Source organism: Prionailurus bengalensis, chromosome C1 (genome assembly GCF_016509475.1).
Source record: "Prionailurus bengalensis isolate Pbe53 chromosome C1, Fcat_Pben_1.1_paternal_pri, whole genome shotgun sequence".
Lineage (NCBI taxonomy): Eukaryota > Metazoa > Chordata > Mammalia > Carnivora > Felidae > Prionailurus > Prionailurus bengalensis.
In genome coordinates this window covers 15,946,810-15,972,803 of record NC_057345.1, presented here as the reverse complement: position 1 = coordinate 15,972,803, position 25,994 = coordinate 15,946,810, and the positions used below count along the sequence as shown (strand labels likewise).

Below are 25,994 nucleotides of genomic sequence, written 5' to 3'. Positions count from 1 at the left end.
CACCCCAACTCTCACCAGGAGCTGCTATGGGCAGAACCCAGCACTGAGAGGGTCTCCCCGCCCACAGCAGGCCACATCCCCCCACTGATCTGGAAGTGAAGGCCCAGGGGACATGGGGGGAGGAGGGCATTGGTGGTTGAAAAGACTTAGTGCCTTGTGTGGGGGATGCCGGGACTCATGGCTGGGAGGGACAAGAAGGGGACACGACAGCCCTGCCCCGTCTGTGGAGGCCTGAGGGCCCAAATGGGAGCACGTGCCCTCCCCTCCAGCAGTCCACAGATGTGGGGTCAGGACACCTGGCCTCTGTGTCCTAGAAGGGACCCTCCTGTGGTCTGTGTCTTGACCTTTCTTAATAAACGGTGCTATCCCCGCCAGAGCGGTCTGCTGCGCCTCTGACTAGGGCTTGACTCGGTGGCACCCGAGGGTGGGCCGGGGTGGGGCAAAGCCGGGCAGGTGAGGTCTGGGAGTGGAGCGAAGCGGCTTCAGGGGAGTGAGGCCCCCCTGCTCCTTGCCCTTCACGGATCCAGCAGAGGGCCCGCCGATAGCTCCTCACAACAACCATGTGAGGCAGGAATCCTCCCGTTTTCCAGAGGAGCAGCCTGAGTCTGAGGGTTAGGCAACCTGCCCAAGGTCAGACGGCCCTCCTGGGGATGGGGTAGAACCCTAGGTCTGTCTGACCCCAGAGCCGGCTCTCTTTTCTCTGAAGCCACAGCCTCTAGGGACGTCCTCCCTGCCCCTGGAAGGTCGGCCTGCTCGGCTGCGGCCCCCCAGGAGCCACCTGGCCAGGACACGTGTGGCAGATGGTGCAGCTGGGACAGAGGCCACGGGCACCAGCCCGCCAGGCCAGCCAGCTGGAGAAGCAGCAGCACCAGGCGAGGCCCACAAGGAGGCCAGTGGAGGCTAGGACCAGCGAAGGGACCGGTGCCACGCCCCGGAGCCGGGGACCTGCAGAAGGAAAGGGAGAGTCCACTCAGGCTTCAGCCTGGGCCTGCTGCCCTATCCCTGTCACCTAGAGAGGGACAAGTGTGACCTTGGTGGGAGGAATGGGATCAGGTGGGAACCAAGAGCTGCATACCTCCCGGCGGAGCTGCTGTAACCCCCTCTTCGAGGGCCCGGCCTGCCAGGGGGCTCCTCTCGGCCGCCATCTGGAGGGGGCCTGCAGACCTGAGAGCTGGGGAGGGCGTCAGGGGCTGGGAGGTATGGCCATCTGTAACCCTCGCCTGGCTGGGCACCAGAGAGGGACCTGCAGCGGGAAATGATAGAGTAACAGAGAACTTTTGAGGACTCGACTTGGTCTCACTGAATCCTCCCTAAACCTCTCGTTACTATTAGTATTTCCATTTTACAGATAGGGGAAGTGCACAGACAGGTTAAGTAGCTTGTCTAGATCACAGAGCAGTGATGGGGAGGACTGGAGCTCCAGCGCCTGGGGTTGACGGATGGAGCCACTTCCCAAGAAAGAGGGTGTATCAGGGAGCTCAAGTGGCTCGCTCAGTCGGTTAAGCTGCTGACTTTGGCTCAGGTCATGATCTCTCAGTCCGTGAGTTTGAGCCCCACATAGGGCTCTGTGCTGACAGCTCAGAGCCTGGGGCCTGCTTTGGAGTCTATATCTCCCTCTCTCTCTGCCCTTCCCCCACTCATGTTCTCTCTCTGTCTCTCAAATATGAATAAATGTTAAAAAAATTTTTTTGAGCATTTTCTGGGCACCAAGCGCTGTACTAGGCGCTGAGCTCTTTACCTGAAGTATTTCACTTGGTTCATGACAATTCTGAGACCTTAGGTTTATCATCCCCATGTTACGGATAAGGAAACTGAGGCAGAGAGAGGGCCATTCTTCCACTCATTTGACTACTATTTCTTGAGCATCTACTGCCCCCCAGGCGTTGCCCTGGGGACAGGAGGAACCGGCAGTGTGTGAAATGGACAAACCCGGTTTAGGGTGCCGAGATGGAACACAAATTCTGTCATGTCACATGGAGAGGTGCTGTGGAGACAGTAAGAGGGAAAAGGGACAGGGCAGGTTGGCTAGGGTCAGCGTTCTTTCCTTTTTCACTGTGGTGAAATATATACCACAATGAACCATTTTAGCCATTTTTAAGCATACAGTTCAGTGGCGTTAGCACATTCACATGGTTGTCCGACCATCACCACCATCTCCAGACGGTGCAAAACTGCAACTCTGTCCCCACGGGAACGCTGACTCCCCATCCCCCTCCCTCCAGCCCCTGACAACCACCATTCTTTCTGCGTGTACAATCTGGCTACTCAGGGTGCCTCGTGTAAGTGGAATCCTGGTATTTATCCTTTCACATGGGCTTATTTCATTTCACACAGTGTCCTCAAGGTTCATTCCTGTGTTGTATGTTCGTGCATGTGTCTGAATCTCCTTCCTTTTTAGGACGGAAGAATACTCCGTTGTGCAGACGTGTCCTATTGTATTCATCCATTCACCTGTCGGTGGACAGAGGGTGCTATGTTAAATAAAGGGGCCAGGAAGGAACTCACTAAGATACTTAAGTAGAAACCCACAGGAGGCCAAGGTAAACCCCCGAAAACAAGGTTCAGGGCAGTGACAGCTCAGCCCAGGCCAGAAGGCAGGACAGGAAGGGAACCGGGGGCTGCGTGGAGGCGGGGAGGAAGGAAAAGGGAGGTGGGGAAGGGCCAGAGGAGCCACAGGACAAAAGGAACAGCGACTGTGGGCTTTGCAGGGCTTTGCTTCTGCTGACAGATGAGGCGTGTGGAGGGTTCTGAGCGCTGGAGTAACGTGGGCTGTTTTCAAAGGCCCCTCTGGCGGGGAGTTCACTCCCCACTCCAAGGTGTGCAACCCACGGGGTGACTTCTTCCAAAGAGGACACTACAGAGAGGGGAGGCAGCAAAGGTAACAGTGGAGAAACCTTACAAACACCACCTGGTGCTGGCAGTATGTGCTTTGGATACGGGGTGATGAACAGAACACTTGGCCCGGGGTCTTCCTGCCAGTGACCCATAACTCCAGTCTCATCCCGAGCAGAACATCACATTCTGATGATGTGGATGGCTTGGTTATGGGCTGAGAGGAAAGGAGGGAAGGTGACAGCAGTTTTGGTGAGCAGGGGACGTCGGTGAAGAGCAGGATGGGGGAGGGCTGTGCATCAGGTGTTCAGTTTGGGGCAAGTTAGTTTGAGATGCCACCTACACAGCCACATGGAGAGATTGAGTAGGGAGGTCGGTGTGTCACTAGAGTTCAAAGACGAGTCCAGATGGCAATGTCACATAAAGGAGAGCACCAGAGGAATGGGCATGGAGAGGCTGGAGGAAAGGAGGGTATAGGAATGGGGCCTCGGGCACAAAGCACAGAGTGTCAGGCAGATAATGGTGAACCTGCAAAGTAGACTGAGGAGTGGCCTGGCAGGTAAGTGCGTGGGGTCCTGGGAAGCTGGCCTTCACCCTTCAGCTAAGTGGCATTTTGCAGTAAACAACCTGTTCAACGGGACATGCCAGCCCTGTTTGCAGGAGGCGGCATCTTAGATTTGCAGGAAGGATCTTCCTGAGTGATCTATTTTGGTCCCTGCTTTGTCTACAGAGCTCATTCCTGGTTATGTTACTCCCTGACTCTATGACTTTGTGCAAGTCATTTCTCCTCCCCAGGCCTCAGTTTCCCCATACATAAAATGTGTGAGTCAGACTGGATCCGTGGTTTCCAAAGTAAGTCTTGAAGGTCCAACTCAGGTCCCTTGGTGAAACATCAGTCAGCCAGGGCCTGGGCCTCCATGTCCAGTTAAATAGAGCATCTCTCCTTTTGAGGCTTGGGCCTCTGCATGAAATTACACTTAGGAGAAGCTTCCACCACTAAGTAGCTGGATTTTGGAAGCAGCTGAATTAGATCCTCTCCAGCATCATTCCGGCCCTCACTTGCTCTGATCCTCAGGTCGTCCCGTCTACACAGATTCCTCACTACTGTGCTTCACCTTATTCTCTCCTGCCATGCCCCTGCCTCCCACCTCCCCGCTGATGCCCTGCCCCAGGGAAGGGCAGTCAGCCCCGCTCCCCTCCTAGCTGTCAGTGGGGCCTGGGCCGCACCCATGACTGACCTCTGCAGTCGGCCGGTGGCCAGGATGCCTGGTCACTACCATCGCCACAGTTGTCCACACCCCAGCGATCGCACACCAGGCTCCACGGGATGCACCTGCCGGTCCGACAGCGGAAGTAGGCACCACAGGATCCTGGGGCCAAGAGGGGAGGCAGGAGGTGAGGACCCTGAGGCAGCCCATGACTCAAAGGGATGTGCAGCCCTGCAGTGAGGGGACGTGGGAGCTTCGAGCAGGAGAGAGCATGGGTGGGCGTTTCATGGGAGACAGGTGTCCGGTCACAGGGACGATGCCGACGGCTAACATTTATCGAGTCCCCATTGCATGGCGGGCGTGGTTCTAAGTACCCCACTCACACCCCAGCCCATCAGCTTTTCACAATAACCCCGTGGGAGAAACACTGTTATGAACCCCATTTTAGGAATGAGAAGACAGGCCCAGGGAGGCTAGGTCATGTGACCGAGGCGACACAGCCCGTATCTAAGTAGCAGAGTAGGAACTCCGTCCCATGCTCATAAACACTGTGGGACACAGAGGGTGTGCAGATGTGTCTGCACATGTGAGTGCACATAGCCTGCGTCGTCCCGGCAAACGTGTATGTATGGGGATGAATTGTATGGTTCGATGCATGGGGTGTGCAGAGAGGTTGGCTCACCCAGCATCCCATTTTGTGAAGAAAAGCTGGTTCAGGTGGGACTGACCAGCACCACGGCTCAGGGATGGGCGTGGGAATCAGAGCATTCCATTTTCTGGCCATGGGAATGGACACATGATTCACACGACTAATCCGATTTGGCCCTGGAACTTTTGCTAGAACCATTAAGAAAAGATGCTCGCTATTTCATTGAAGTTAGAGCTGTAATGGTGACCATGGACTTGGAGCTACACGGTCATCTTGCTGCCATGTACAAAGAGAAGCTGCCTGGGGCACCTGGGTGGCGCAGTCGGTTAAGCGTCCGACTTCAGCCAGGTCACGATCTCGCGGTCCGTGAGTTCGAGCCCCGCATCGGGCTCTGAGCTGATGGCTCAGAGCCTGGAGCCTGTTTCCGATTCTGTGTCTCCCTCTCTCTCTGCCCCTCCCCCGTTCATGCTCTGTCTCTCTCTGTCCCAAAAATAAATAAAAACGTTGAAAAAAAAATTAAAAAAAAAAACAAAAACAAAGAGAAGCTGCCTGAGATGGAGGCCAAACAGACTCCCACAAGGCAAAGACAGAGAAGAGACCGAACCCAGGTGCCATTACTTAAACTGCTGGATCCAGCTACACCTGAACCAACGCCTTAATATCCTGGTTATAGCCCCCCCACCATTCTCCTTAGGCTAAACAAAGTTGAGTTGGGCTTTTTTCATCTACAAATGGTGAATAATATATAGATAGATAGTAGATGTAAGAGTGAATATAAAAGAAAACACAAATAGTGCGGTTGTGTATGGGTGAGGTCAGTGTAAGAGTGTATGCATGAACCCGATAGGGTGTGCCTGCAGGCGTGAGTGACTGGGACTGCATGTGTGGCCTGAAGATGTGCAATGAGCCTTTCTTCATTCAGATGACAAGACTGATCTAAGGAAGCCAAAGCTGTGATAAGGCTTCACCACTGCCACCTGCTTTTGGGAGTCCAATGAGCAGCGGCAACATTCCTGGGTCCTTGGCTGACAGTTGCATCTTGCAAGAAGGCAAGGTCACAGGGAGAAAGGGAGAAGTGAGAGGTTAATTCTCAACCAGCCAGTGACTGCTGTTTACAAAACGTCATAGGCCCCTGGGCATGCTACAGTCTACAGGAGCCAGAAAGGGGACCCCAGGCACCACCGGTCTTGTCCCTGAGGATTTAGAGTACAAATTTCAGCGCGTCCAACTTCGGCTCAAGTCATGATCTCAAGGCTCATGAGTTCAAGCCCTGCATCGGGCTCTTTGTTGTCAGCACAGAGCCTGTTTCAGATTCTCTGTCCCCCTCTCTCTGTCCCCACCCCCACTCTCTCTCTCAGAAATAAATGAACATTAAAAAAAAACCAGAGTGCAAATTTCATATAGTTCCTCCCAGAGCCAGAAACTCTAATGGGGAAGAGAGAGAGAATTTAAAATCCAAAATCAGACCAGGCATAAGGCCAGGGAAGAAGGAGGTGGGCCTGGGGATACCCCCCTACCAGCTCGGTGTTACAGGCCCTCCAGAGCCTAGCACACAGAGGTCAAGTTCTCGGTGAACCTGCACAGGCCCTCAGAGACCGCCACACTCTTTACTCAAAGCGCTCACATCCCATGTTTCATCCTCCAACCTGGGGGCATCTGGGTGGCTCACTGACTCTTGGTTTGGGCTCGGGTCATGATCTCATGGTGTGTGAGTTCGAGCCCCCCGTCAGGCTCTGTACTGACAGCGCAGAGCCTGCTTGGGATTCTCTGTCTCTCTGTCTCTCTGTCTCTCAAAATAAATAAATAAATAAACTAAGAAACAAAAAACAAAAAACCTTTGAAAATCAATCAATCCTCCAGCCTGGATATTTTGCCAGAATTGGCAGTAAAGCTTCTCTGTGGTTTTGGAATCCTGAGTTTTGGCAATTCACCTGCTCACCATCACTGGACACAGCCTCTGCTGCGACGTAAGTGAGTGTCTCCGATCCGAAGCGGCCTGTCGGGACTAAGGTCTTGAATTCAGTTTGAGCAAGAGGACGTACTCTAGCCATAAAGCCCCACCGCTCCGTGTGTGAGCAGGGAGACCTGGGCACTTGCCTTAACTTCCCCGGGCCCGTTTCCCATCCATAAACATGAGGACAAGAAGACGGGCATGGTGTTGCCGGGAGAAAGAGATCTGGCATGCAAGGGGCAAAGGCAATGCTTAACAAATTACTATTAATTAAGATCAGTTCCCTTTCCTTGCTTAAGCGGCTGTCACTCAGTCACGAGAGTCCTAACTCGGCCCCTCTGCAATCATCTGAAGCGCTGACCCAGGACACAGGAGCCTTGTGTGAACTTGAGAGCATGTGAGTGAGTCATATCTAAGCGTGCAAAGTGGTACTGTGTGTGTGAGGTGTGTATGAGGGGAACCACATGTGTGAGTGTGCAGCATGTGAGGCACGTGGGTGGGTGAGGTGTGTAAACGAGTGCAAAGTTGTGGGTTATATGCACACGTACAATGAGTGAGAATGTGGGTGTTGGGTGTGAGGGGTGGGGGTCGTGTGAATGTTGTGAGTGTGCAGGGTGCGTGAGTGTGGGTGTTGGGCGTAAGGCGTATGCGTGTGGGTCAAGTGAATGAGTGTGCAGGGTATGCGAGTGTGGGTGTGAGGTGTGGGATGTGGGAGAGTATGGGAGCCCTATGGGAGTGAGAATTATGAGCGGGTCAGAGTGTGTGTGTGTGTGTGTGTGTGTGTGTGTCAGGGGCTGGTAGGAGGTCTGCTGCACAAGTCCCTGGAAGTCAGATTTCTGGGGTGGCTCTTTGGGTCTGGAGCCCCCCTTACGGTGCAGACGCGAGCCCAGCCGCCAGTCCCCCTCCCCACCCCACCCCCTAGGCCCCGCCCTGCTCCTGGGCCCCGCCCTGCTCCTAGGCCCCGCCCTCATCTTCTAGCGCCGCGCGTGCTGCCCCGGTAGCCCTCCCCCGCCGCCCTCAGCTGCCCCCAGCTTGGAGGTCCGGGTCCCGGCCCACAGCCCCAACCCACCCAACCGGAAAGAGGTGACTTCGCCCACGAAGTCCACGCGGGGCTGGCGGCCTCTGGTGAGCAGGCGGAGGCCCAGGAAGGGCCCGGAGGACGCCACCGGGGCGGGGATGGTCAGGCCGCAGAGAGGGGCCCCCAGCGCCCGGGGCGCCCCCGGCGGGCCCTCGTAGAACTGCAGGTAGGACCCGGGGGCGCACGGGTCGGCGGGCTCCGGGGAGGAGGCGTTGGGCGCCGGAGGCCCCGGGGGCGCCCGCGGCGCCGCGGCCAAGCTGTAGACCAGGAAGAAGCGGAACTGGAAGCGGATCCTGTCGCCGGGGGCCGCCGCCCGCATCCAGAGCCCGCAGTCGGTGTCCGGGGCCACGAAGTAGAACCTGCGCGAGGCGGCGTGCGAGCGCAGCAGCAGCCCGTCCCCCTGCCACGTCTGCCCGCAGAGGTCCACCAGGTCGGCTGCAGGGAAAAGCACGGATTCGGGAACCGCGCGACCTGGTTTTGAGCCCTGCCCGCTGTGTGACCCCCAAGTAAGTCACTCACCCTCTCTGAACTTCCGTTTCCTCATCGGTAAAATGGAATGATTGCGCAATCTCAGAATTTTTGTGAGGATTAAATAATTAAATTCAGGTCCTCAAGCTCTTATTCTTTTTTTTTTTTTTTTTTTTTTTGTAGTTTGTTTATTTTGAGAGAGAGAGCACGAGCAGGGGAGGGGCAGAGAGAAAGGGAGACACAGAATCCGAAGCAGGCTCCAGGCTCCGAGCTGTCAGTGCAGAGCCCGACGACGCAGGGCTGGAAATCAAGAACTGTGAGATCATGATGTGAGTTTAACCAGCTGAGCCACCCAGGCGCCCCCCTCAATTTCTTATTCAAAAACTCTAGGATTCATTTCAGAATTTTCCAGAGTTTAGAAAGATACGGTGGTGTATATGGAGGATATTGACCTCCGTGATCAAACGCATTTGCTAGAGCAGGTGTAGGGATACATAACCCTAAGCAGGGCAAATGAAGACAAGAAACAGCCCCCTGTCGGTTCAAGTCAGGAAGTCCCAGTAAATTAGTTAAGAAGGAATTTCAGTTTTCAGAGCTTTTCATAGTTTGCAGTTGAAACTAAAGGACTGTGGACATGTAAGCATTCGGTGCTCAGGACAGTGCTTGGCATTTGAGTGTCACCCATGTTAGCTATAATTTGCATCTTATTGGAGGAGGGAGCAGACACAGACTTTTCCTGTTGCTCCTTGCTAGAAGAATCTTAGTATCTCTCAGCTGCCAGGGAGCAACGTACCAGCCTTCCTGGCCATTGGCCTAAACCAGGTTTTGTGATCCTAATTCTATTTGCAGGGTTTAGGGATTGGTATGTGACCTGATTCTGGCCAATGAGATTGAAGGTTTGCTGAGGGATCCTGAGAAAGGATTTCCTCTCTGATTAAACAAAAAGAAGAAGAAAGGGGCACCTGGGTGACTCAGTTGGTTAAGCGTCTGACTTCGGCCCAGGTCGTGATCTCATGGTTCGTGGGTTTGAACCCCCCACGTTGGGCTCTGTGCTGACAGCTCGGAACCTGGAGCCTGCTTCAGATTCTGCGTCTCTCTCTCTCTCTGCCCCTCCCCCCACTCTCGCTCTGTCTCTCTCTTTCTCTCAGAAATAAATAAACATTAAAAAAAGAAAAAAAAGGAAAAGAAAAGGGAGAGCTGTGTGATGAGGACCCTCTTTCTTCCTGCTTGTGAAAGTGGTTGACTGAGAATGCAATGGCCAGCGCTGCAGCAGCCATTTTTGCAAAGATGAGGTCATGAGAATTCTGCAGCATCACTGACACGGTTGAGCTGCTAAATTAACCATTTCTGGAATTATCTATGGCCCCATGAGTGAAATAATAAATGTCCTTCTAAGGGCATTAGTTTGGTATCTGTTTACTTACATCCCAAAACATCCTCATTGGTACAGAGTTGTTGTGAGGATTAAATGAGATAATGCGTAAATAATCAAACTAGCTCTGAGTTTTTGCAACGATAGAGAAGAGGAGGTGGCTTTTCTGGTGCATGGCAGGGGCATGAGTGGGTCTTGAGGACCAGCCAGGACGTGGGTCTTTGGGGAAGCAATTCACCAGCAGGCCTCAGGATATGGGAGCATTTTCTCAAATCTGCGGGGACCTAGTAAAGCCAGGACGTGCCCCGGAGGCACGCAGGAGAGGAGGGAGTTTTCAAGAGTGAGTGAATTGAGTGTTTTCTATGTGCCAGGCGCTAAGTGTCTCGCACATTTATCTCATATGCACAATAATAAAAGTCCCTTAAGGGGCCCTTATTCCCATTTTACTGCTGCAGACAGTGAGAGGTGAAACAGTGATCTCAGGGGTGGAAATGTGAGAAGAGGCGTGAGAGTGTGAACACAGGGTGTCTGACCTCAAAGCCCATGGTGTTGTCCATTGCCCCCCCCCACACACACGCACCCCAGACCCCTGCTTCTGGTGATTTGGAGTTCCAGGCTTCCGGAGGGATTTGGGGTGGACTTGGGGGGTACTAAGCAAGACCAGGCACAGGGGTTCCCAACCTCCTCCAAGTCAAGGGGTCCCAGCCCATCTTGAGGAAATACAGTCTCTAAGGGTAGTAGGACCCACATCTCCTGCCCGCCTGAGCCAAGGCCCCTCATGCTCACCTGTCTCCAGAGCAGATGCAGCCAGGGCAGCTGCCCCCAACAGGAGCAGCCTTTGGGGCAGCCGCGGGAGACAGGCCTTCATCCAGGCCCTGCTGTGCCCAGCAGTGGGGCAGACCTGCAGAATCTTCGGTTTGGGGTCTTTGGGGAGACCAGGTTGTGGGGACCTGGCTGGCAGGACACGAGGAGCAAGGGGAGGTAAGTCCACCAGCTCTCTGGTCCCTTCACAGTGATCTTTGTGCTCTAGATCCTTCTTCAGATCAGGATTGTGTCCGGAGTTGCCATGGAGATTTGGGGCTGAGGCTGGAGCCTGGGGAAAGAAGGCGGGGAAGATGTCTGCTTACCCCATGCCAGATGGGAACCAGGAAACTCAGATCCGGTTCAGCCACAAGGCTTCTGGGAGGGGCACCCACAGCCTCAGAGACCTACTGCTCTCTGGACAAGTCGGCATCTTAGGGCCGAGCTTGAGAGAAGCCCAGGACATCCAAGGGCCACTCTGAGGGCTCTAAAAAGGCAGCAAATGATGAAGGAGTTCATTCTATTACCAAAAAGTATTTCTACCTCAGGGCCTTTGCACTCGCAGTTTCCTCCCACCTGGAATGCTCTTCTGCCATAGCATTCCATGGCTGGCTTCTTCAGGTCACTCACGTGTCAGCTCAGATGTCCCCTCCTGAGACCACACTTCCTAGACCAGCTCTCAATCTGAATTAGTGTTCTCCCTCCTTATCACTCAGTCACATCTCCCCACCTTTATTATCTCAGCACTCCCTTGAATTATTTGGCTTACTTATATCTCGTGTATGTAATCCATTGGCCCCCGACTAAAATTGTGTTCTACAAGGGTCTTGTTGATCTCTGAAGCCCTAGGACATACATAGCACAGCGCCTGGCGCAGAGCAGGAATCCAGGAAATAAGAATAGGTGGGTAGTATTGCGCATATGATTTCCCTTTTGCTGGGTTTAACTTCCCCAGGTGTTAAAGAAAGAGCTTGGACCATTTCAGGTTTTTCCAAAACTTGTCATTAGAACGGTTCTTTTCATGGGGCGCCTGGCTGGCTCAGTCAATAGAATATGTGACTCTTGATCTCAGGATTGTAGATTTGAGCCCCATGTTGGGTGTAGAGATTACTTAAAAATAAACTCTTAAAGAAAAACAACAAGTTTTTTCAGAACATATGTTACATGGAACATTAATATATAAAACCGGAACTTTTTGAGTCTGTTTCCTCACCTGTAAACTAGGGTAATGATAGTTGCAACTTCCTAGGTTTGTTGTAAGAGTTCAGTAAGTTGATACAGGGGGAGTACTTAGAATCGTGTCTGGGGGCGCCTGGGTGGCTCAGTCACTCAATCATCCAACTATGGCCCAGGTCATGATCCCACAGTTCATAAGTGTGAGTCCTGCATTGGGCTGTCTGCTGTCAGCCCACTTTGGATCCTTTGTCCCCCTCTGTCTGTGCCCCTCCCTGCTTTCTCTCTCTCTCAAAAATAAATAAACTTAAAAAAAAAAAGAATAGTGTCTTTTACATAGTAAAGTGCCCAGTGCTGGGTGATGACGCTTGATGTCATTACTATTTAAACCAAGGTGCACCATGTTTGAAGAAGTCCCTAATTGAAGCCTTGAGACCCCACTTCAGAGTCCCAGGACTCTCTGAGAAAGTTAAAACCACTGTCCCCAAAGCTCTGTAACAGTTGTCCCTTCCAGAGCTGACATTCGATGCTACCTTTCTTCCCTACTGTGTATGTGCTGTCCAAGGCTGGGCCTGGGGGAGACTGTGAGAGAACCCAAGTCCACCTCAGCAGGAGCGGATTTACCACGAAGCCTGTGAAGCTGAAGATTTAGGACACATTATTTGCGTGGGGTTTTATGTTTTTGTACAATTTGCAGAAGTAAGATGTTCTAACCGCCATCAGTTCAGACCGCTCGCTGTCTCTTTCCAACCCATCTCCTCCATCACACCTCGCTTCAATGCCATGGGCATTTTTGTAATCTGGCTAAATGGAGGTTGGTTTGGGTTTGGGTTTGGAAGGATGTGTTAATGAGGTCCTAGCTTCTTCCAGGTAGAGTTTTATTATTTCTGGATGCTCCGAAGTAATTTCCAGGAATGCCCTTCACACCCATTGTGCTGTCCTCCCCAGTGTTGTGATATGAAGGTACAGAATCAGAGGTCATTATCATGCCTGGCCCGCCAGGTGTGAGGGTGTTAGAGGAGAAATAAGGTTTGAAATGTATGAAGCCAGAAGCTACTCTATGGAAAATCCTCCCAAATCTTTCAGCTCAAAGTGGGTAGAGTTTATCCCAAGTTTGAGAGCAATCCTTAAGGGCACAAATAAGCATATCAATAATAAAATGCAAAGCTGAAGAAAAAAATGTAAATGATCACTAAAAAAAACTAATTTTTTTGTTTGTTTATTTATTTTTAAACAATCTGTACGCCCAACTTGAGGCTAGAACTTACAACTCCAAGATTGAGAGTCATATGCTCTTCCGAATGAGCCAGGCAGGTGCCCCAATAAAAAACTAATTTTGATCAATCCTGCTAGAGGAAAGACTGAATTATCTTTCTAGTCCTGTTATAGAAAATATGGGATGCCTGGGTGGCACAGTGGGTTGAGCACCTGACTTCAGCTCAGGTCATGATCTTACGGTTCACAGGTTCAAGACCCACATCGGGCTCTGTGCTGACAGCTGGGAGCCTGCAGCCTGCTTCAGATTATGTGTCTCCCTCTCTCTTTGCCCTGCCCCCAACTCATGCTCTGTCTGTCTCTGTCTCAAAAATAAATAAAACATAAAAAAAAAAAAAAAAAGAAAGGGGCGCCTGGGTGGCTCAGTCGGTCAAGCATCTGACTTCGGCTCGGGTCATGATCTCATGGTTCGAAAGTTCGAGCCTGGCAGTGGGGTTCTCTGCTGTCAGCACAGAGCCTGCTTTGGATCTTTGTCCCTCTTGCTCTCTGCCCCTCCCCCCCCCCTCAAAATTAAATACACATGAAAAAAATAAAATAAGTACAATTGCCAATAAGTCAGAACTTACACAAAGGACATCCTGAAATTATCCTGAATTATGATCCATGGGCAGTAGCCAATGGCCTAATAATTTGGTGCCCCAAATGGAAAACAAATAATTGTCTCATGAATGGGTAATCAGTATGGAGAAAACCAATATGGGAGAACATGCATCAGGTCTGACAGTCTGACACATTAGGAGATCATGTCTCAGCACCTAGAGAGGTAAAACTCAAGAAGCAAAATAGAATCTAAAAGTAGAGAAATTAACTGGAAAGATGACATCAAAAATGGTTAATTGACAAGATACTAGCTAGATGGGTCCCCAAGCAAATGGACAGTTGGGGACAAACTTATCAATTAGATGATGATGGGAGAGAGTTAGTCCTAAAACAGCACATACTAAAACATTGTCAAATCTGCTAGTCTTTTCTATGTCACTTGACAATAGAAAAGGGGGCACACAATTTGAAGAGCGAGCAGAAAATGAATCTGGTAGATAGAACATGCTGGAGCCTTGATCAAGTCACTAGGAGAAAGGAAATGGCTGTGGTGGATACTTCCTCAGGACTGGGGTTTACATAGATGCTGAATCCATAATACCAGACATACAGACACTTAGTATCTGTGGAACCCCCTAGGCCCCAGAATCAAGCCAGGAAACAAACATTACAATAAGGACATGAGTCTAGGGCAGTAAGAAGAAAATCTTATGCCTCATAATCCTACAGAAGCGGGAATGGTAAAAAAGTTTAATGGGTTACTAAGGAAACACCTAAATCTAGCCTGGGGTGAAATAAATAGAAAATGGAACAGTGTTCTGGCAGAATAAATTGTCCAAATTACATAATAAGCAACTATCCTGACACCCTAGAGCTATTCAAACAACCGAAATACAGTCCTCTAGGGGCACCTGGCTGACTCAGTAGAGCATGCGACCCTTGATCTCAGGGTTGTGAGGTCAAACTCCACATTGGGTATGGAGCCTACTTAAAGAAAAAATACAGTCCTATAATCAAGCTTAAAGACATTAAAGATTATTGAGGAATAAAACTACAAGTACAAGATTCTTACGTTCCCTCTTTCAGAATAAAAGCATTTACTTTGGGGCGCCTGAGTGGCTCAGTTGGTTAAGTGTGTGGCTCTTGATTTTGGCTCAGGTCATGATCTCATGGTTCGTGAGACTGAGCCCTGATTCCGGCTCTGCACTTATAGCATGGAACCTGCGTGGCATTCTCTCTCTCCCTCTCTCTCTGTCCTTCCCCTGCTCATGCACGTGTGCACTCTCTGTCTTGCTCTCTCTCTCTCATAGTAAACTTAAAAACAACAAAGCATTTACATTGACCACCCTCAATGACTTCGTTATAACCATCCTATTTCTCTGACACTGTGTACCCAGTTTACCTGTAAATAGACTGACCATAACCTATCAGATTGACTTCACAACTAATTGCTAAGGTGGTGAACACCTCATTTGGATCAAACCAGGATCAGATATAGACCCATGGACATTTCACAATAACGAAAATACATCTTATTAGGGGCACCTGGATGGCTCAGTCACTAGAGCATGCAACTCTTGATCTTGGGATTGTGAGTTCAAGCCCCATGTTGGGTGTAGAGATTACTTAAAAAAATAAAATTAAAATACATCCTATTAGCCCAACTTCAGCCATCACGAGACAGAAATGGTCCAAGTCTGCATGGAAGTAAAGAAAGCTACATGACCCTTCAAGATGGCCCGAATGAGGCTGACATAATCGCAAGGGATCTTGAATGGGGAGACTCACCCTATCAGAGAAATACCACCAAGAACAAAAGACCAGATATGGACTTGGTGGGCCTGAGCCTATGCTTAAAACCTCACCTCACCTGCAGGAATGATTATGCCTTCCTTAAGAGAGACAAGTGAACTAAGAGATGAAGAAGATTTATAGCAACATCACCAAAGGATCCATGGGCCATTAGGAAGAACTGAGAACAGAACAGACATAGGAGTGGGTATCACAAACGTTCATGGACACTGGGCATGGTAAGTTGAAGAGAAACATGGTGCAAAGATGTACTTGGGAGATCTGGCTGCTCAGTCAGTGGAGCATGTGACTCTGGATCTTGGGGTAGTAAGTTTGAGCCACACGTTGGGTATAGAGATTAATTAAAAATTGAAAAATAAAATGGGGGAGGTGCCTGGGTGGCTCAATCGGTTAAGAGTCTGACTTTTGATTTCTGCCTAGGTCATGATCTGGGGGTTGTGAGATTGAGCCCCGTGTGGGGCTCTGCTCTGAGTGTGGAGACTGCTTAAGATTCTCTCTCTCCCTCTAGCACTTGTGCACTCTCTCTCTCTCTCTCTCTCAAAAAAAAGTAGATAAATAAAATATAAATATAAATAAAATCTCTAATGATTAAATGGATGGAGCTTTCTCTCTCTCCCTGCATGGCAAGACTCTGTGCTGTGGACATTTTATGGGACTCTTGACATAACCTTGGGGATTGGATACATTGCAACATTAGCAAATACTTAAGGAATATGCTTGTTTGCTATGATTCTGTTTGTAATTTTTTAAAGCTTATTTATTTACTTTGAAAGATAGAAAGAGTGAACTGGAGAGGGACAGAGACAGGGAGAGAGAGACAATAACAAGCAGGCCCCACACTGCCAGCACAGAGCCCGATGCAGGGCTCAAACTCATGAACCAGGAGATCATGACCTGAGCTGAAATCCAGAGGCAAATGGCTAACCAACTGAGCCACCCAGGCGCCCCGCTATGATTCTAATATTGGTTCAGGTCTGTTGTAAAGCATAACAGAGTCAGGGTGTGAACTGTAGAGCAACTATGTTTGTAAATTATGTCTCAGTTCTGGCCATAGCTTCTTTTTTGTTTATTTAAATATTTATTTATTTTTGAGAGCGAGAGCGTGAGTGGGGAAGGAGCAGAGAGAGGATCCGAAGCAGGCTCTGTACTGACAGCAGAGAGCACGATGTGGGGCTCGAACCCACACACCATGAGATCATGACCTGAGCCAAAGTCAGACGCCCAACTGACTGAGCTACCCAGGCACCCCTAGTCATTTTTTTTAAGTAAACTCTATCCCCAGTGTGGGGCTCAAACTCACGACCCCAAGACCAAGAGTTGCATGCTCTATCTACTGAGCCAAGCAGGCACAGCTTTTTGTTTTGTTTTGTTTTATTTTATTTTATTTTATTTTATTTTATTTTATTTTATTTTATTTTTTTATAGCTTTTTATGAATTCCAGATGTCAAAGGCTGCCTGCATCCTGGTAAGGTCTAGCTCACATCTTAATTGTGTCAAAATAACCGTGTCACTTGCACTTCTCTAAAAAACTTCTCTAAAACAGTCCAATGCTGAGGTGGCAAGAGCCAGCAGGTGCAGTAATCGTATCAAGGATCAATATATTCAGGTTTGCTAAATTGCCAATAACCAATCAGAGCCAAGAGTGTAAACAGCCACGCACAAAGAGCACGATTATAAACAGCGTCGGAAGTTGGATAGTGTCCACCCAAAAGTCATGCCCTCCCCCCGAATCTCAGAATCTGATTTTATTTGGAAATAAGATCTTGGGGCGCCTGGGTGGCTCAGTACACTAAGCATCTGACTTGGGCTTAGATCATGAGCTCACAGTTCCTGAGTTCGAGCCCTGCATCGGGCTCTGTGCTGACAGCTCAGAACGTGGAGCTGCTTCGGATTCTGTCTCCCTCTCTCTCTGCCCCTCCCCTGCTCACGCTCTGTCTCTCTCAAAAACTAAACATTAAAAAAAAAAAAAGGAAATTAGATCTTTCCAGATGTAATTAGTTAAGATGAGATACCGGATTAGGGTGGGCCCTAAACCCAATGGCCAGTATCCATGTAAGAGGAGAAGGCCACACAGAGACATACACAGAGGGAAGATCCTGTGAAGGTGGAGGTGGAGAGTGGCGTTAACCGCCACAAGCCAAGGAGCATCAGCGGTAACTTAAAGATGGGAAAGGCAAGGTCGACTTCGGAGACCTGAGGGGGGAGCGTGGCCCTGCAGGGAGCTTGAATTTGGACTTCCAGACTCCAGAACGGTGAATGAGCAAATGTATTGTTTTTAAGACACCCAGCTGGTAGCAATTTATTATAGCATCCTTAGTGGACGAACTACGTGCAGCAGCGGAGGTCTCCATTATAAGATTCCTGATCCTGGTGCCCCTTGCTCCCAAAGCAAGAGTACACACTGTCCTTCCCTCTCCTAATGCTGGAGGGTCGGTCTCTAGTCAAAGGATCATGCCAGATCCAATCCACTGTGACGGCCGAGGTAGTGGCCGAGGAGAAAGAGAAGGAACATTTGTACCGAGAAGGTGACCACCACTTACTACCTAGAATTTAAGGCACTGTGGCCTTTCACCCTACCTAGTGTGGTGTCTCTCCCGATTGGATGGGGGCCTCCAGATGTGGGGTGACTCCGCTGGGTGGAAGCCAGTGGCGAGGACAGTGAAAGGATTCACCTGAGGTAGAACAAAAGCGATAGAAGTTTATGGGAGACACCGGTACAGGGAGGCGCTGCAGGCAGGATGGCAAAGGAGAGACTCCGGGGCAGTGGAAGGAGGCTGCTTTTAAGGGGGGTGGAGGGGGGACGCAGAGTTGCCTGGGTGGCTCAGTCGGTTAAGGGTCCGACTTCGGCTCAGGTTATGATCTCATGGTTCACCGAGTTCGAGCCCTGCTTCAGGCTCTGCGCTGACAGCTTGGAATCTGGAGCCTGCTTTGGATTCTGTCTCTCCCTCTTTCTCAGCCCCTCCCCTGCTCTTACTCTGTCTCTCTCAAAAATAAAACATTTTAAAAAGGGGGAAGATGAGGAGATATTGGGACATACAGAATTTTCCCTTTTTTGGTAACTGTGCCTGGTTGTAAGTAGCCCATTGGTTGGTTAGGTCCTATAGATATTTTGAGGTGGGTTCCCCGATGGGCCTTGCTGTATTTAGACAGATGGTCACTGTGGGCTCTTTCTACATTCCATTGCTCAAGCCTGTTGACTAAAGGCAGCCTCTACACCCAGAAGGACTATGTGTGTGGGGGCTGGTGTATTAATAGGGAGATTTATTCTAAGTGTCTAAGACATTGTATTAGGTAGTTCCTTATTATATTAATTCTATAATAAATATGCTTTTCAGAAGGCTACCTGTGGTCAGATCCCACATTACATTTTAGCCAATGGAGTTCATGTGATACGGTTCACTGAAGGTCTTGTCTCCTCCCTCCACTATACTGGTCAGTGACTAACTCCTGGGTATGCCGGTTCACACCGTAGATGTCAAAGGGAGACCCAACGCTAGAATGTGACCATATATGTTCAGATCCACAGTGGTGGCAAGGAAGCGTAGTAAAGCATCTTCAGTGTCCACATGAATGGTACTTGGTGGATGAGGCAGCCCTGACCCCACCCATCCTCAGGTGGTGACACATTCCACCCCTTCACTTCCCTTTTTGGCTTGGTTTTTTCCCCTTTCTTCCCAGTCTTGGAAAGATGGTGACATTAAAAATCTGCTTGTGCTTCATGCGTACTTTGTGAGTCTGCCTATATTTCAGGCTTCTTTCATCTAGGCAAAAGAATCTACTTTTTGTTTGTTTATTTTGAGAGTGAGTGCGTGTGCATGCCCACATGAGCAGGGGAGGAGTGCAGAGACAGAATCGCAAGCAGGCTCCTAACTGTCAGTGTAGAGTGGACTCGGGGCTCGATTCCATGACCCATGAGATCATGACCTGAGCTGAAATCAAAAGTCAGATGCTCAACCGACTGAGCCACCTAGGTGCCCCAGAAAAAGAATCTACTTTTAACCATACCTCTGGAACAAAAACGATAATCCTTATTCAGACTGATGCACATTCATTATTTAGCGATTTCTTTTTGCTGTTAAATTTGAGAGAGAAAGAGATTGAGCGTGAGAGTGGGGGAGAGGGGCGGAGGGAGAAGAGAATCTTAAGCAGGCTCCATGCCTAGTGTGGAGCCGGATGTGGGGCTCGATTCCATGACTCCGGGACTGTGACCTGAGCCGAAAACACCAAGCCAAAAGAGTTGGCCGCTTAAGTGACTGAGCCTATAGTGTATTTTTTTAAGTTTATTTATTAAAAACGTTTAAAATTTTTATTTATTTTGAGAGAGAGAGAGAGAGAGAGCGAGCATGAGCAGGGTAGGGGCAGAGAGAGAGGGTAGGGGCAGAGAGAGAGGGAGACACAGAATCCGAAGCAGGCTCCAGGCTCTGAGCTGGCAGCACAGAGCCGGATGCAGGGTTCAAACCCACGAGCCTTGAGATCATGACCTGAGCCAAAGTCAGATGCTCAACCAACTGGAGCCACCCGGGCACCCCAATAAGTTTATTTATTTAAAGAGTGCTTGGGTGGCTCCGTCAGTGGTGAAATGAGAAAGTAATTTATTTCTGTGAAGCTGATGTCGGGAAGACTGCAGCCTGGCGTCTCCAAAGTGCTGAAAATACTTGTATGTTTATACAAGGAAAATGTGAAACAAGGTTGGTAAGTACAGGCAGGTGGGCTGTGAAGGGCCGATCAGTCATTGCCTTGGGGTCAATCACTCCAGGTCTGGCTGGCTCAGGGCAGTCTTTGTTGCTTGAGGGGTAGTTTGGGCTCACGTCAGCGGAATGCTTTGCCTGCGGGGTCTTTTGCCTGAGTTGAGAGATAAGCTGGAAAGAATTTAATCAAAGTACAGACTGAGGTCAAAATGGAGGTAGTTGAAGTTCTCTTTCATTACTACTGTAACAAATCACCACACTCAGCAGCTTCAAACAATTTATAATTCTGGAGTTCAGATGTCTGGAGAGGGTTTCACTGAAGCGAAATCAGGTTGTGGGCAGAGCTGCGTTCCTTGCAGAGAATCCAGGAGAGAATCCATTCTCCTTGCCTCTCCCAGCGTATAAGGGTGCCTACATTCCCTGGCTTCTGACTCCTTCCACTTTCAAGTCAGCAGGGTAACGTCGTTTCTGGCTCTGACCATTCTGTCTCCCACTTACAAAGACCTTTGTGTTGGGGTGCCCGGGTGGCTCAGTTAAGCGTCCGACTTCGGCTCAGGTCATGATCTCATGGTCCGTGAGTTTGAGCCCCGCGTCGGGCTTTGTGCTGACAGCTCAGAGCCTGGAGCCTGCTTCAGATTCTGTGTGTGTCTCTCTCTCTGCCCCTCCCCTGCTCACACTCTTGTCTCTCTCAAAAAATAAACATTTAAAAAAAAAAAAAAAAAAGAAAGACCTTTGTGGTTACATTGGGTCTATTGAGGTAATCCAGGATAATATCCCCATTTTAAAATCTTTAATCAAATCACATCTGCAAAGCCACACCCTTTTGCTACATAAGGTAACATATGCACAAATTTTGAGAATTAGGACATGGACATCTGTTTTACTGTATTTGGGCTTCCATAACAAAAATACCATACTAAAATAAAATAAAAATTAAAAAAAATGCCATAGACTGGGTGGCTTATCAACAACAGAAATATTTCTTAGCAGTTCTAGAAGCTGGGAGGTTCAAGTTCAAAGTGCTCACAGAAGCGGTGTCTGATGAGAACTTAATCTCCTGGTTCATAGAAAGCTGTCTTTTCACTATGTCTTCATGTTGGTGGAAGAGGCAAGGGAGCTTTCTGGGGTCTCTTTTATGAGAGCACTAATCCTATTCATAAGGGCTCCACTCTCATGACCTAAGCACCCCCAAAGGCCCCACCTCCAAATACCATCACATTGGGCATTAGGATTTAACCTGTGAACTTCTGGGAAATGAGAACATTCAGTCTATAGCAATATCTTCGGGCTGGGAGGGTGGGGCATTATTCTGCCTACCATAGCCCTATAGGTCATGAAAAGTAGTTTAGATTTTATTTAAAATGTGAAATGATGACAAAATGGAGTGACATAACCTAATTTATGTTTCTATTTCTTTTTTATTGACCTATATAAAAGAGGGCCCAGGATGAAGGCTGGCAAAACTTCAGCTGTGATGCTGTGATTTATAAAAAGCAATACATATTTGGGGGGCGCCTGGCTGGCTCCATCGGTTAAGCATCCGACTTCGGCTCAGGTCATGATCTTGCGGTTTGTGAGTCCGAACCCCACATCTGTCAGCAGGTTCGTGAGTCCAAACCCCGCATCTGCAGCGTGGAGCCCACTGCAGATCCTCTGTCCCTCCTCCCCGCACCCACACCCTTACCACTCTGTGCACCTCCCCCGTTCACTCTCGCTTTCTCTCAAAAATAAACGTTAAAAAAAAAAAATACATACATGTTGGTCTTCCTACATTCCTCCCAGAGTTCCTAAACCCTTGGAATTTCCTAAGTAACTGGAGTGATAAAGTTGTCTTTTGTTATAACAAGCCCCTTCCAACTACTCCAGGCTTTATGTTAATGAGATGACTTTTGGAAAGCCCCTGGGTAATTTAAGAATGGGGGCTAGTAGCCTGGAAAACCAATCATGATTAGAGGGCTGGAACTTTCAGCCTCAATCCCAGCCCCCGAACTCTGGGGAGTAGAGCTTGAGATCAGTCATCAACAGTCGATGATTTAATCAACTCTGGCCGTGTAATGAAGCCTCCATAGAAACCTACAGGACTGGTGTTCAGAGAACTTCCAGGCTGGTGAACAGTGGGGTTGCTGGGAGTGTAGGGTGTCCAGAAAGGGCGTGTCCAGAAAGGGCATGAAAGCTCTGCGCCCCCTCTTACATTTCTTGCCCTATGCCCCTCTTCCGTCTGGTTGTTCCTAAGTTACAGCCTTTCCTAATAAACTGTCCGTTAGTAGGTAGAACGTTTTCCTGAGTTCTGTGAGCTGCTCTAGCGAATCAGTCAAACCTGAGGAAGAGGTGATGGGCGCCTCTGACTTGTAGCCAGTTGGTCAGAAACCTGGATTTGCAATTGACGTCTGAAGGAGTGTATGTGTGTGCGCAATCTTGAAGGACTGAACCCTTAACTTGTGTGATCTGATAATTGTTATGCCCAGAATTCGTGATCCCCAAAGACCACTAGGGAGCCGAGTCCGATGCAAAAGCAAAGAGCCTTTATTCGAGCTAGCTCGAGCTCAATCCCCTACCTGCACCCGAGGCAGCGGTGAGATACCAGGGAAAGAGAGCGAGTTTCAAAAGTACAAAGGTTTTATAGGGGTCTAGGGGCAGCCGATTGACTGGGGAAGTGGCGTGTTTTGATCAGGAAGCTTGAATGGGTGAGCGGGAGGTCACTCAAAGGGAAGAGGCGTGGTCTAGGTGAAGGACACAGAACAAGATGGAGTTGGCCGGGGTAGGCCCGCCCTTTCAATAATATCTCCAGGTAGATGGTGACAGAACTGAGTTAAATACGTAGGACATCTGGCTGGTGTCACAGAATTGCTGGATGTATGGGAAACCCACACATCTGGTGTCAGTGAGTATAGAGGAGACACATAGGAGTAAGTTTTTATTTTAGACTAGCGTTTAGAAAACCCATGGAGGAGGAGGAAGAGGAGGAGGAGACAGCAAAGAAGACAGAGAAGGAGCAGTGACTGAGGGAAGTGGACAACCAGGAGCGGATACTGCCTAGAAGCCAAGAGGACATTTCAAGATGGTAGGAGCAGTGACTGCAGTGAGCTGAGGGCTGAGAGAAGACTCCTGGGTTTGGTGACACGGGAGCCATGCGAACCTTGATAAGAGCAGCTGTAGGGAAATGAGAAGGTCGCGGGCCAGATTGGAGTTGTTTGAAGAGTGAGCAGAAGGTGAGGAAGTCGAGAGAGTACAGACCTCGGCTGTCCACCGCGGTGGCACTCCCCACATGTGGCTAATGAGCACCTGAATAAGGCAAGTTTGGAATGTTTAAAAAAAAATTTTTTTTCTGAGGAGAGAGAAAGGCAGAGCTTGAGCAGGGGAGGGGCTCTGAGAGCCTCTCTTGAGCAGAGAGAGAGGGAGACACAGAACCCAAAGCAGGCTCCGGGCTCTGAGCTGTCAGCACAGAGCCGGATGCCACACTTGAACTCATGAGCAGTGAGATCATGACCACACACAAAGTCGGAGGCTTAGCCAGCTGAGCCCCCGGGCGCCCCGAATGCGGCAAGTTTAAATTGAGATGACCTGCGAGTGTAAAATGCACACAGATTTCCAGAATATAGTGTGAAGAAAAGACGATCAAATATTTCGTTGATATTTTTTAAATATTGATTTCATGTGGAAACGTACCCACTTTGGATATACTAGGTTAATTATATTGTTGAAATTAACTTCACCTGTTTCTTTTTACTTTTTAAAATGTGGCTACTAGAAAATTTTAAATTACCTATATGGCCTGTATTATATTTCTTTTTTTTTTTTTATTAAATTTTTTTTTTCAACGTTTATTTATTTTTGGGACAGAGAGAGACAGACCATGAACGGGGGAGGGGCAGAGAGAGAGGGAGACACAGAATCGGAAACAGGCTCCAGGCTCTGAGCCATCAGCCCAGAGCCTGACGCGGGGCTCGAATTCACGGACCGCGAGATCGTGACCTGGCTGAAGTCGGACGCTTAACCGACTGCGCCACCCAGGCGCCCCGCCTGTATTATATTTCTTTTGGAAAGTGCTAGGGATAGATAATTTTTTCGATAATTTTACTAAGGAGCTAAGAAATGGGGAGTAAAATAGATGGGAATTTAACATTGCTGACCATTCCCATCTTCTTGAAACTTTCCTCCCTAAGCTTCTCAGGTACCCAATTCTTCTGATTCTCCTTATATCTAACAATTGTTCCTTCTGGACCTTCTTTCTAGGGTCCTTCCCGTTCCCAAAGCTTATTAGGTGAAGGAGCAAAACTGTACCATGTGGCCGTGCAGAAGAGTGTTCCAGGCAAAGGAAACCACAAATGCAAAGGCCCTGAGGCAGAAGTCGGCTTTGGTAGTTGTGCGCAGGGAGTAAGAAGATGGTGTTGCTGGCTCAAAGTTGGGGGAAGGGAGAGTGATGGGAAATGAAGTCTAGGCAGTAAGGTGTAGGGGAGAGGGCCTTTGGAGGAAGACAGGAGACAGGAAGGAGGGAGACAGGAAGTTTTAAGAGGTTTTTAAGCCAGGGAGTGTCCACTCAGTTTACATGCAGACTATAAAGAGACAAGGGTGAAACTTGGAGACCAGTTAGGAAGCTTTTGCAAAAATCCAGGTGGGATCAGGGTGGTGATGGTAACTGTAGGGTGGTTGTATTCTGCATATACTTTGAAGGCACAGTTGACAGGATTTGTTAGCTGTTTTGGTTTTTTTTTAAGTTTTTATTTAATTATTTTGAGAGAGAGATTGCGCACACATGAGCGGGGAGGTCAGAGAAAGAGGGAGAGAGAGAATCCCAAGCAGTTTCTGCACTGTCACCACAGAGCCGGATGTGGGGCTCAAACTCACAAACCATATCATGACCTGAGCCGAGATCAAGAGTCAGACACTTAACCCACTGAGCCCCCCGGGCACCCGACTGACAGGATCTGTAAAAAGACTGGATGGGGACGTAAGAGAAGGGTAGGTTAAACCTGCCTCTAAAGCTTCTGGAAGGATGGAGCTGCCATTTGTTGAGGCGGCAAAGATTTAGAAGGATATTTGGGGGCAACTGGGGTTTGGACTGTAAAGTGTATCGCACACTAGAGATGCCAGGTGAGCAGTAGGACATACGAATCTGGCATCATGGGGTGAGGTCAAGTCTGGAGATACGAATTTGGCAGTCAACACACAGCTGGTATTTAAAGCTCCCTAAGGAGATCAGATCACCCAGGGAGTAAACGTATTAGAGAAAGGTCCAGGGACAACCTTACGCCACTCAAGCTTACAAGTTGGAGATAAGAGCAAACCAGCAAAGGGCACTAAAAGAGAATGGCCAGTGAATCGTGGGAAAAGCAGGAGAATGTGGTATCCGGCAACTTAAGAAAAGGAAGAGGTTCCAGAGAGAGATTGAATAATGGTTCAGATGCTTTGGATTGGTAGGTCAAAATCAAGTGTGAGCTTCCCAATGGATTTCACAGTGTGACCTTCATATGAGTGGTTTTGGGGGAGATAGAGACAAGAGCTTGATTTGGAATTAATTGAATGAGGATAGGAAGAGGGGAACTGGAGAAAACTATAGACAACTCTTTTCAGTTTTATTATAAAGAGGGAGCAGAAAAATGGGACAGTAGCTTGGGGTGGATGTGGGAGTCAAGAGAGAGTTTGTTAAACTTGGGAGAAATCAAATCACATTTGAATGCTGACGAGAATCATCCAGCATAGAATGAAAAATTAATGGTGCAGGACAATATATCCTGCAAGATTCAGATTCACGTCTGCTGTCTTGACATGTATGTCCCTTATGCATCTGAAACCACTTAAAAAACCAATAAAAATCAAAACGACTGCACCAACGCTTCAGCAAACCTGGATTTTAAAGTAACCTTTTCCCTCTCTTCAGCAAACTTGCCCTGCTCTCTTACCACCCTAAAGACAAGACTGGAAGCTGGTAGCACCACACAATGCCTGTCAAAACCAGCCAGATCCTGTATTTCCCTATAACCCTCCAGCCCCTTCCTCTGGGAGGGCTTGCAGTTTTTTTTTTTTTTTAATATACGTATTAAAAAATGTTTTTAATGTTTATTTACTTTTGAGAGGGGGAGGGGCAGAGAGAGAGGGAGAGACATAATCCAGAGCAGGCTCCAGGTGCTGAGCGGTCAGCACAGAGC

At 49.0% G+C, this 25,994-nt stretch overlaps 1 protein-coding gene across 1 annotated transcript; it reads right to left on the bottom strand.

Annotated features, from left to right (window-relative positions):
• Positions 1-942: 942 nt before the first annotated feature.
• Positions 943-10,426, bottom strand: LDLRAD2 (low density lipoprotein receptor class A domain containing 2). Its single transcript, XM_043574036.1, has 4 exons — positions 10,345-10,426; positions 7,710-8,153; positions 4,071-4,202; positions 943-1,243 (listed from the first exon to the last, which is right to left on the bottom strand). Exons 1-4 carry the CDS (start codon positions 10,424-10,426, stop codon positions 1,050-1,052), a joined length of 852 nt encoding a protein of 283 aa, XP_043429971.1. The 3' UTR covers positions 943-1,049.
• Between the last annotated feature and the right edge of the window lie 15,568 nt (positions 10,427-25,994).